The 12,931-nt window shown below is 34.1% G+C and overlaps 1 protein-coding gene across 4 annotated transcripts in view; it reads left to right on the top strand.

The window, feature by feature from the left end:
- The first annotated feature begins 2,305 nt into the window (after positions 1 to 2,305).
- The window catches only part of LOC144978933 (alpha-N-acetylglucosaminidase-like), a 134,231-nt gene continuing 123,605 nt past the window's right edge, over positions 2,306 to 12,931 (top strand). Inside the window, exons 1-4 of one of the 4 annotated variants that reach the window (XM_078925555.1) lie at positions 2,306 to 2,333; positions 9,847 to 9,914; positions 10,794 to 10,951; positions 12,666 to 12,847. In XM_078925555.1, coding sequence (XP_078781681.1) covers positions 9,854 to 9,914; positions 10,794 to 10,951; positions 12,666 to 12,847 — 401 coding nt within the window. In that variant the 5' untranslated portion in view covers positions 2,306 to 2,333; positions 9,847 to 9,853. Of the gene's footprint in view, positions 2,334 to 3,055; positions 3,211 to 9,846; positions 9,915 to 10,793; positions 10,952 to 12,665; positions 12,848 to 12,931 lie in introns of those variants that run through there. The other 3 variants (XM_078925561.1, XM_078925564.1, XM_078925571.1) reach the window with 3 other exon arrangements.

Genomic DNA, 12,931 nt, shown 5'->3' with positions numbered 1-12,931 from the left:
GAAATTGTATTTGGAGTTAAACCAAATATACCTGCAACAAACACTGCTCCATCGAACATTATTTCAAACATGACAAATGACCTTTATATGACAGAAGAAACGGACTGGCTACAACATGTTTCATCAAATTACTTGGAACAGGATATAAAAACATGGGCTGGATTTCATTCTGAACGCCCTTTGTCTCATAATATGCCGAAATTCATCAATACAATGCTTCCGTTGTTGGAAGAACAAGCAAAAAAAGGAAACCAAACGTCATTACGGATCATCACGTCACCCAGCTCGAGGCCTTTACTGTCACTATGTACGACAAAGCATTAGATTGCACAGGTGTTAATGCAGCAAGAAAATATTTATTTTGCCAAAAAGGTCGTGCAATAGAGAGACTTCCTCCCACAAGAAGTGCATTACAGCAACACATTAAACGGGCGGCATATCAAGCTGGCTATGTTTGGAGCTCTGCAACAGAAAAAGATCCTGTACTACCATCACCTCTGAAATGGGGCTGGAAATTGGACGGAGGAAAGCTATTACCATACTGGTCATAACAGCCGGAAGTATCCAAAGTGTGCCAACAACTTGTCAAATGTGGCTGCAAGAAAGGATGCAAATGTTTGCGAGCCCGCTTACCATGCACAGACTTATGCCGATGTAGAGGATGCCATATCATAAACAATTAGGTAGGTTGAAAATGTAATTTGATTATAAAGGACTATAAGGAAAAGTCAAACAAATAAAAGCCAAGCAACTTTGGTCAGGCTTAACTCTTGACTTTAAACAGTCAATATCAGGTCTCAAGGTATTTAGCATTAGCTTGAAAGCTTACCCCGTCCGGGAATCATTGTAAAGTGCTTTGAACAGTTTGGTGGATATTGCGCTATATAAAAGCTCACAGGGTTTTTTTTTTCATTGTAAAGCCACATAACTATGGAGTTGGCCGTAGATTTTGTACTGTTTAATATAATTTTCATGCTTTTATTCATTTTCAAATAATATGTAATTTCGCTCTATTTCACGCTGTTAACATATATGCCCCGTTGAAAACAAACAACCCTAAATCTTTCAAAATGAAAGCTATAAGATAGGTAATATGTCTATGGTTGATATACAACAAAAAGTAGGAGAGAAAATATGGTAATTTCGCAACATAATTAATATGTTCAGTACAAATCAGAAAGAGGGCGAATAGAATTTCCTCGATTATTCCCCCTGAATTTACTAATGTTTAAATAGTAAAATATAAAATGCTTTAAAACCAACTTTTTTTTGTAAAATGTCAGAATGCTTCTCTATCAGATTGTGTTCTTGGTGGTATAAGGTAAATGTGTGCCAATTTTCATGCTTTCATCACCTATTAGCACAATTATACCTTAATTCTCCCTGCTATAGTGGTGAGTTGTATCAAAAATGTAGACAGACGCCGAGTCAAGGATTCCGTTTGCTCTCTAAAGGTGCGGTTACAGAGAAAAAAAAACAAAATGAAAGCAAAGCCGATCATAATTAATCAGTAGATTTTTGACCAGTCAAAACATGAAATTTGTGACACATCTTCACACGTGCTCGGACAAACATAACGTGAATGAAATCGACCTCTCTTTTATCAATTTTATTGTTTTTATGGGTGACTAGTTATCGCACGATTTTCTCACCAATTTATGAATTAATCTTTAAGTTTACACATAGTTTTCTGGGTTAGTTCTATAGATAGTGTGCGCTTAGCTAAGAAGCTCACAACATTGCCATCCAGAAGTATAACGGACAAACACACAAAACTATGTGAAACCTTGAACTTTTATAGTCTGATTAATACAGTTTAGTGAGAATTGTTCATAAACGCGGATGGCAAAAAGTAATAACAAAGACCAGAGTGACGTCATCTTTGTTCTATCTATTGATCAAGCGGCAGAACAGTGGATATTTTACTTAGTCACACACCATCGATAGTAAAACCTGTGTAGTTCGCTATGTTTACCAATCACTGCCAATATTTACATTATGACGACTGTCCGAGAGGCGTGGTTATCTAAGTGCCTATAGATAGTATGCAGATGACGTCACTCAGGCCTTTGTTAGTGTTTTTGCCATCCGCGTTTGTGAGTTGTTCTCACTAAACTGTATTAACCTGACTATAAAAGTTCATGGTTACACAGAGTTTGTGTGTTGGTCCGTTATACTTCCGGATGGCAATGTTGTGAACTCCTTGGCCAAGCGCATTCTATCTATAGATAGTATGAAGTTGACGCCACTCAGGTCTTTGTTATTGCATTTTGCCATCCGCGTTTATGAGTAATTCTCACTGAACTGTATTATCCAGACTATAAACGTTCCAGGTGAGGCCTACACATAGTTTTTTGCTGCGTATTCAGTCCTCTGGTGGATGGAAAACACAGCTGTGTATTCAGTCCACTTGTGGACGGAAAACACAGTTCCTAATAATTATTATGATAGTAATCTAAAATGCGAAAGAATATTCCTAATGATAAATACAGAGCAAACAAACATTCGGCTTGTAATTTTTGCTGAAGTTTCAATATTGAGAAGTGAAAAAAAATTTCAGCAATCTTAACAAGGTTTCAAATAATCTCTATATTTCTTATACTATCCACTGCTTGAATATTGATGTTGACATTCCTTTTTTTTTTTAAATGATGAATTTGTTTTTAAATTTTAATTATAGTTCCAAGTCAAGCAGGGCCGCCCCTCCCCCTTGTGTTTGGGGCTCTACTCTATTACTATTAGTCAATAGTACTACACAGGCTTTTATATATAGTCACTCACATATTTTTGGCTTTATATTTTATATCTATCTATAGCTCTAACCAACATTATCGAGCACTCTCGTACCTACATGTACCCATCAACACTCATATATATACATACGTAATCGCGTGCATATAGTCATTTTCGGCATCTGCATACATGTTATTACGTGCGCATAGCCATTTTAATTTTCGAAGTGCTTATTCGCAGTACCACTATTCGCAGTCGTAGAAGCGCTCTCCGTCTCTGAAAATTAGTTTTTGTCCCCTCATTGAACACATCACTATTTTCTGTTCAAAATGACTTGCTGTCGAATGGCTTGAAGTTGAATGAATGAGTATGGTAGTTTGAAAACGAAAGAAAAGGAGGATACTTGAAACATTTTGTGTGACTGAGAATTGAGATTTTGAACGTTTCAACTTTTCCTTCAAGTTTGAAACTTGACAAGTTCGTGTTTTGTTTTGTTTTTGTTACCCCAATCCAATCTATGAAATTTCTCCGTCCCCACCTCTCCGACTTGATCATTCGTTCACATCATGAAATCTATCAGTTTATCTTTCAGATTACTTTAATGAGAATAGTTCTGTCCACGTTTATGGTATTATTTACAGTTAGTTAAATATATTTTATAAAGTTCCAGGAATCTCTCTCTCTCTCTCTCTCTCTCTCTCTCTCTCTCTCTCTCTCTCTCTCTCTCTCTCACTCTCGCCGTTGCTCATACTATGAGTCATAGTTCATATCTCAGTGCTCCTGTAAATAATAGAAGTTACAATCAATAAACTACCTCTACTCTACAGCCACCTCCACATCATCATTACTACTACTACCACAGCAGCCTCCACATCGCTACCAAAACTATAGCAACCACCACCTTTACATCATCATCCTCCTCGTCATCATCGCTACTACTGTCACTACTACAATAACAGCTATCACATCATCATCATTTCTACCACTACCACAGCAACCACATCGTTGTCAAAACTACAGCAACCGCCACCACCATTACATCATCATTATTATCCTTATAGTTATAGTCATCATCATAGTACCACTACATCATTACCACCACCACATCAACACCACCATCACTACACAACAACAGACACATCGTCATTGAAACGCAAAATAATATTAATAGTAATAGTAATCATTTTGAAAAATGAATAAAAATAAAAATAATAAAGGTAATGATGTAGTTAGTTTATTTATATTTTGCGCCCAATAAAGCTCTAGGCTCGTAGGCTACTACTGCAAATACAGAACGAACCCGCATTTGCAGTACTACTGCAAACACCTAACTGAAATGAATTAATATCTACTCCTACTACTGTGAATAACAAATACGACTGCTATCTACTATTCGTAGTACTACTGCGAATAGAGGAAATCATTATTAGCAGTACTACTGCGAATAGAGGTGTCTTTAAATTTAGTCATCACTGCATACATGTAATTACGTTGACAGAATGCCATAATGCGCATACTGTGATTATTCTCAGACATGTCTGATAATAAAATTGATTATTGGGAGACAGTGGACGGTTATACACATAGGGAATTTAACAAAACAGAACTTCTTAGCATAATTATTAGACCTTTAGATTGTGATTACAAATGATAACAAATATATCTAAACATGTTGGAAAGAAATTTGATGACTTGATGGCAAAATGAAATAAAATTAAAGCAATTGGTATTTTTAAAATATCGATATTATTAATATTGGATTTAACAAAGAAAAGAAATATACGAATTTTTGAAATAAAAACTATAAAATGCCCATAAAAAAGTTGGAAAGTATGTATTCAAAATAAAAACAAAGTAAATAATAGTACTGAAAATATTATGGGCTAAATTTTAAATAATAAATAACTAAATTAAAATATATTGATATGAATATCGATATCATCGGGCAGCCATGATGAGAAGATAAGGAAAACATGGCATTTCAGCGCAGAGTTATTAAGTGTCTGTGCATAGATATAGAGCCCTGAAATTTGGCATGAATAAAGTTTAGATGTTGTTCTAAAACACTGTTAATAAAAAAATAAACACATTTGAAAATTGCCAAATTTTAATTTCATATAACTCCTGAAATTTTAAATGGATTTTTTGTTTCTTGGCACAATTTAAAAGGAAATTAAAAGACGAAAATAATGATACCAAAATATCTGCGATATTCCTCTTGATATGCATCTTTAATTGAACTCCACTAAACTCGAACAACATTTTTCAGTCACAACTTTCTTATGGGCGAGTTGGATCACAATTTGACTCCCACTGCTGCTGCTCACTAAACTGCCTATACACAGACAATTTTGAAACTCTGCTCTTTTAAACATTTATCCACCTTCCAGAATATGGAAAGTTTCGAAATGCACATAGAAATAAGTAAAGTTAATATGTATCAATAAAAACATAAAATTAACTAACATTAAATCAGTCGATGGATAGTAGGTTTCTATATATATACACAATTTGCGTCGACATTCATGTCAGTGCCATGGCTGAATGGTTAAGTCGTCTGCCTTCGAAGGCTTGTTGGAATCTACACGGTGTGTTCGGATCCTGGTTTAACAATTTTTTATTTTTTTTCGTCTTCTTTCTACGGAGCGTTGCAAGTGATTAATGACCCATCCATTTAAAAAAAAAAAAATTCTGTCTCTCTTTTGGTTCCTTTCTAGCAATTTGTCATATTCGTCCCCACTCCCTTCTCAAAAGGTATATTCTAAAAAGAATAAATAATTAAAAAGCAACAAACAAAAGTTTTCATAGAGCGACCAAATGGTCAGATAGAGAAAAAACAACAATAAAAATTTTCAAAAAATAAAATAGAAACAATTTTAAGAAAATCATGCTAAGGCCAAACAAAAAGGGAGAAAAGAATAGACTCGCTCCAAAAAAAAAAAAAAAAATGAGAAAAGAAAAAGGGAGTGATCAGATTCGAAAGAACAAAATGAAAGGTGGTCTAGCCCACTGAGCTGTCTATCCACACCAATATCATATATGAGCTAGATAATTTTTCACCATCTTTGCTTCTTTGTTTTGATAGTTATTTTTATCTCTGATTCGAATAGGGCCATTCCAATTCCATGTCAAGTAGACCAAATTTTCTAAAATTGGAAACCAATTGAAGATACTGATGAGACATGAAGAAAACCAAATTTACAGTTCAGAATATATGGATATTTGAAATTTTTACATTTTTTTTACATTTTGTGTCAAATCGTGGCAAAATCAAATTTGCTCGTGGGTCCATTTTTGAGAGGCTATAACTTTTTTATCAATCAAGCTAAATCTCTCAAATTTTGGTAATCCTGTACAACCTGTAGCATAGATTACAATTATCTGAAAGAAATTGAATTTATTGTTCAACTTTTGGAGTTATCTGCCCTTGAACATGTCTCTGCGTGCTGTGTGGCAAAAATATGATTTTTTTCAATATTTTCTTTTCATGACATTAATGGTTTATCTTTGGTCATTGATGTTTATCTCAATAAATAACATATTGGCTCAACATAGTATAGAGAAATATGGGTCTGGTACTATAATATTGCGAACAATAACTCATAGCATGGCGGCGCTCACCAAAATCGGAAATTTTCACCAACTTCGAGACTCAAAATGGTCAAAGATCTTGGCTGGGATTTTTTGTTCAAAATTTGATATATTACCTGCAAATACGGTAGGTATCTCAATTCTTACGTTATAATATAAGATAAGATCTACTTTATTCATCCAAAAAAATGGAAATTCGTTTACAGACATGCATGACAATGTATAAACACAAAGTTGAGAATCTATGGCGACAATGTATATATATATATGTATATATATATATAAATAATATATGCAAATGCACAAAAATGTAAAAAGCAACACTTCATATATTAATTTGATAAATTGAGATAGGCCATACCTCTGGCCTTTAGTCAGAACTTGTGTGTGTATATTTAAAAGATAGTACTTAATTTAAATCACAATTGCGTGTTAAAAATTCGAACACCATGTGGCAAAAATGAATTAAGGTGACGTGTTGTCTTTGTTTTTATAAATATAAATAAAGGGGTATTCCTCAATTATTTTGACCCCCAATATCGACTCATATTACCCAATATAGCTAACAATCAAAGCTTAAAATATTTGGCTTATGAGAAACTCTTAAAAGCTAATGATTCAATGCTTTCAATTTATTTACTTTTGAAAAAAGTGCGAAATAATACATAAACAGTTCAACAGAGGTGGACTATACACTCATTCAGATATATCATGGTGGCATGAATGAAAAACAAAATATAATTCAGCTCCTTTAGATTTATCATTTTGTGTGTTAGAATGTTCTCCAGTGCAAAGTAGCTTTTGAAAAAAAGCGAGAAAGTTAAAGAAGGAGAAAGGACTTTTTGCCGAACCCAATTCTAACAGATGTAAAAGAATAGCAGATGAGATAAAGAAAAAGTAATTGAATTGTATAACAATGGTTAATATTCACAGTTGGTCTAGCCCACTGTGTCAAGGAAACAACGACTGTGTTTCACTCACAATTGATTGGGTAAAAACTAAAGTGCAAAAGTGTTTGATACTTAATTTGAATGAACTGCATACCAAATTTTTAAAAAGTACCTACCCTCAATATGATATTGGTTTATCAAAACTTAGGCCCAAATGGTGCATAACTGTAGGACCAAGAGGAACACATTCATTTTGTGTTTGTGAAGTAAATTCAAAACTAATTATGTTAGCTGTTCCTGGGGATATATTTCACGAATGTTAATAGTTAAGTAAAATAGTATGTACTATTAAAAATCCATAATGATAATATATGCTTCATCAGTGTGAAAAATATCCTGAAAGAGACAGTCTGAAAGCATTTCTTGATGATCTCTCTCCTCAAAATGATCTTGATTTCGTTGGTGTGCTTACATACAAACAGTGGTTCATGCTGACAGAGCTACTTTATTCACACTGGAAATCTTCTGTTATACATTAAATATTACTGAAAAAAATCTGCAAAAGAATTCATGACCTTACACCACAACGTTTTACTTGCAAAGTTTCAAGCTGTATACCTAAACCATGTGAGACACCCTGAGTGATAACACTGAGGCCATAGTTGTATTAGATTTTACTGAAAATTACTCTTGTATCATTCAAGATGCTGTCCAGGGACTTCATTGGGACAATACGCAATCTGCACTTCATCCTTTTGTTATCTATTACAAAGAGAATGGAAAATTAAATCACATTAGTTTTTGTATCGCTAGTGACCATTTATCACATAATATTGCAGCAGTGCACACATTTATGATGGGGCATTTTAAGTCATCTCTCCCTAGCTTAAATAAAGTTATTTACTTCAGTGATGGAGCAGTATCACAATATAAAAACTACAAAAAGTTTTCAAACCTATGTCATCATCATGAAGATTTTGGATTGAATGCCTAATGGCATTTTTTTGCAACAAGCCATGGGGAAATCGCCTTGTGACTTAATCAGGGTAACTGTGAAACAGTTAGCAGCTCAAGCAAGTCTATAGGCTCAATATGACAACCAGATCCTATCCCCAAAACAACTTTATGAATGATGCTCTAGCGACATACATGGCATAAGATTCACGTATGAGACTTCTGAAGAAGTGGAAGCTAATTCTATAAACCTCAATACATGTTTTGAATCAGCACGGAGAATTCCTGGAACACAGTCATCATTGTTGTTTTAGACCAATATGTATTTAAAAAAACTATCTTTCAGTAGAATTTCGGCACTAGCAATTCATATCTTGATATGAATATGAGTGAGGATGTCAAACCAAATTTCTTTTCCGTGTAGGCATGTGTAGGAACACAGTGATATATAGTTATTGCAGTTGACCTCTCTGAGAAAAATTCTGATGGTCTGAGCCAATTCTTGCATTCAGCAGTCACAACTACTTTATTGGTCACAAAATGAAAGAGATGCTTTCAGATTGTCTGTTCCAGGACATTTTTCACACCGATGAAGCATACATTATGAATTTTCAATTTTACACACTGTTTTACTTAAAAATTCAGTTTAGTGACATATATCCCCAGGAACAGTTATAATATGATAAACCCAAAATTGAAAAAACAAAAAACAAACTTGATTTAATACCATTTCGAGGCGAGGGGTCACAAATAATAATTTGAGTCAATGGGTGATAAAATTACCCTTAATTTAGGAAAGGGTCTCTAGTTACTCATATTTCAATCTGTAAAAAATAGTTTTATAATTTTTAGGTTTGCCAGTAATTTTGTGATCATTAACAAAAATTTGATATTGGCTGTACGGAATAATGTTGGCCCTCAAGCCTTTAAAAACAATAGATTGCATTTGTATTTCATATGTTAACTACCCTTTAGGTTGGATGATCCCAGGTTTCAGAAAATCCTAATTGTCATAATTTTGACAGAAGTCAACCATAATGAACATTTGAGTGGGGACTGGCTAGGAATATTATTATTTCATGTGCCCGTCATTGGTCTTGCTGTAATATTGTTAAAAATTACCATTTTAAAGAAATTTCCAGGCATAATTAGTCACTTTGCTCAGCTTGACCTACAGATTAATACTTTTTATAATTGACACATCCTAGTTATGTTTTGAAAGTAAGATCCAGTAGGTGAACATTAGCAAACCATGTAGATATGTGAAAGATGAGTGGTGTGAAGATATGTTCCATGATCGATGAATCTATGGATTCATTAAAAATAGAGAATAACCCATAAATACCCATAAAGGGCAGGATGTGAGGTGAGGGGGTTCTGAAAAATAGGCATATGTTAGTATTATTTCCATGTATTTTTCTTTTTCTTTTTTCGTTTCCTTGTCTCAGAGTTAGCAATATCATTTTTAGTTTCTGTAGCTGACATTTCTTAATTTATGGAATATGAATGGTATAATAGTTTTCATCGTTCTAAAATAACTTACCCGACCAGTAACATTTGATTTACTATCAATGTAATGTAATAGCCCATAGTTATGATTAATAAGGTCATAATTTTGAACCACATATCTTAATTTTAAAAATCTATTTTCCATTTGATTTTATTTTCTTCATTTTAGATTAACAATGATAACAACCCAGCTGTTTGTGCTGACTCTGTTGGTCTGCTCAGCATCTTCCTATAATGGTAAGATTTGCTCTTTTATGATGTAGGTGAAGTAGAAGAAAAGGGTTGATCAGTTCTCCATAAAGATTTTGAATTAATTTGATTAGGTATATTCAGTTGAATTTAATCATGTTTAGAATGTCCACATTGATAAACTCAAAAGGTGACTGAACTGGCATAAATAAAAGGCAAGTTTTTCTCCCCATTAGAAAGCTGGCTCTCGAGATGGAAAGGTCGACTGAATGTTGTGCTTGAATAATAACATGACGAAAACACTATGCTGATGTCTCTTCTGCCAGCCAATGGAGTGATGAAGTTTTGAAACAACTTCTTAAACAGTACAACTTTAATGACATTTACAATGCAGACGAGACGAGGCTTTACTGCAATCAATGGATGCTTCACGATTACCATTCTTACAAACAATTATGTCACACTTTGTTGTCGATATGAAACATGAATAAAAAGAGAAATTTAAAAGAGAAAAGGCCCCCAAACACACCTCCCCCCCCCCCCCCCCCCCAAATAAAAAAATAATAAAAATAAAAAAAGGCCTCTTCTAATCCATCTAATGTCTTGAATATGACAGTCCCTAGCCCGTAGAAACCTCAGTGGAGAAGGTCCTACATAAATGGTATACGAAAGCTGGTACTTAGATGCTAGTTTTAGCTTCTCCGGTTAACGCTCACTCTGCTTAATCGACACACTAACCTAAACTCCCAAGGCTGTGCGATTAAGCAGAGTCAACTGTATTATGTTCAGCTATTCAATCACTACTCAGTGGGTAGGAAAGGTTTCTTTAGATGCGAGTCAGATGCATTTTTATAATATGCACCAAATTATTGTTATTTATGCACACTATAATGTTTAAATCATGATGGTAGTTTGAATCTCTTTCAGCTTTTCCGCATTTAGATAACTTGAGATCAAAAACATCCTGTAATGTGCAAAAAAGTGCATCACAGGATTTGATACGCAGAGTCATTGGAGGAAGAGAATCAGAATTCATCATCAATGTGAATCAATCTCTTGGTCCCAGAGATCGGGATACTTTTATGGTAAATATCTTACATGAACATTAGGTTAAATGGGCAATTACAATTAAATATTAAACAAGAAAGCTGAGAATAAGAGCAACGAAAGGATTTTATTTTTACTTCTTGTGCACATCGAAGCCTTGTAGTGCAAAATCATTTTGTGTTGTCCATTGTTGATGACTCAATTGTAGATGCCAGGAATTGTGGATCCCAACATACACTCGGTTTTAATGTACATTTTTTGTATTGTGGAGGATGATTTGCTATTGAATGTTTGTATGTTGTCCTTTATCATTAGTGTTAATGTATTCTTTTTTAATGGGACTGAATCTGTGACCTAATTTTAAGGATTGCCTTATGCCAATATCAGTGGCTGATCTGCTCTCGTACTACTCTGATATACTGTTAAACAAGAAAACTATATATATGTACATTGGAACGTGGCTGCTGTGCATGGCCTCCCTTTTAAAATAAATAAATCTGCCGCGCAATCTCTGGATAATGACACCCCTGAACAATGACAACCTTTGGATAGTGACATTGACATGTGGTCTTGATTTTTTTCTATATATTATCAATAATAAAAATCCCAAAATAGCAACATACATTTTAGTAAAACCCCTGTATAGCCTCATCATTATAGCGATAATTTGCTGTTGACACCGACACTTGATACATAATCTCTGGCGAAATAGGCAACATTGTTTCTGACCAGCAACATCTCATACTTTTAGCAGATACAAAGCCTACTCATAGCCAACAAGACCACTTTGTTACTGACCAATGTGAACACATGTTTACCTACCAATGAAATCATTTGATTGCTGTTTCTGTCTGGTGCATTTAAAAAAGGGCGCTATCCAGGGCAACTAGATGGTTACATGAGTGGTCAAATTGGCTAAAATTGCACAGAGAATCATGTTTCAATTATTAGGTTTTTTGTTTGTTTGTTGTTTTTTTTTAATTAAAAAAAAAACATTTTCTTTTTTTTTGAAATATTTTTTAGTAGATTTTTTTCGTTTATCAAGAAGGGTCAAAATAATAATAGTGTTTGGTCATGTGAGGTTCTGTTTAGCCAATTTTAAAGTCGAAATCAACACTGTCATTGACAATCAGAGATTCCTGACAAATGAAGTGGTAATCAAGAATCAAGATGGGTTCCATTCTGTTATGAAATGCCATTTAATAAAACAGCTGCGCTCATGCTGCTTCCAAGTCCACACATGACAAAGGGAAAATGGCTTTAGAGCATTGTTTATATCAAAGCACTTATAACTACACATCAGAGAGTGAGAGCGTAACTTATAAACCCTTTGTCAACAGGAAAGATACACATTCCAACTTGGTTGGGACATGTCTTATCACTGGCACTGTACCGCACATTGCATCATTATTCCAGGGCTTTGTCATTTTCCAGGGGTTGCACTTTAGTTTGAGCAAACCAGATTTGACTCTTTTTGTAATCCATTATTGTTATCCACAAAATTACCACCAATACCTTTATCATTAAAACCTAATCTGCTTCACATAAAATGAGAGAAAGAACTCTAAAGTATTAATTGAAATAAAAAAAATTAAAAAAGATTCCCCCTTATTCATCCCCTAAGGGGAAATTTCTTTTAAAGGTTTATTTTGAGGAAAATCTGGAACACCCTAAGCATCAGTTGCTGTGCAGCAAAAAGAGTGAGGGATTTAAAATTAGACTTTATTTCCATCTATCTTTGACATTGTTTAGATAAGACAGAATGGAGATTTCATCCAAATTGAAGGGACCTCAGGCGTAGCTGTCGCTATGGGTTTCTATTACTATCTCAAGTATTTTTGCTATGCTCAAAAGACGTGGGCAGGAGAACAGATACGTCTCCCATCTATTCTACCTCAAATAAAGAGTCCTGTTTTAATCACAAGGAATGATAGGTAATGTTATGTAACATAAGCTTTGCTATGCTTCTATTAATCAAACTTAAAAGTAGTTTCTTAAAACACTATTTACAAATTTTG

Source organism: Berghia stephanieae, chromosome 1 (genome assembly GCF_034508935.2).
Source record: "Berghia stephanieae isolate SIO BIC M18660-M18661 chromosome 1, UCSD_Bste_1.3, whole genome shotgun sequence".
Taxonomy (NCBI): domain Eukaryota; kingdom Metazoa; phylum Mollusca; class Gastropoda; order Nudibranchia; family Aeolidiidae; genus Berghia; species Berghia stephanieae.
This window is presented reverse-complemented; position numbering and strand designations above follow the sequence as displayed.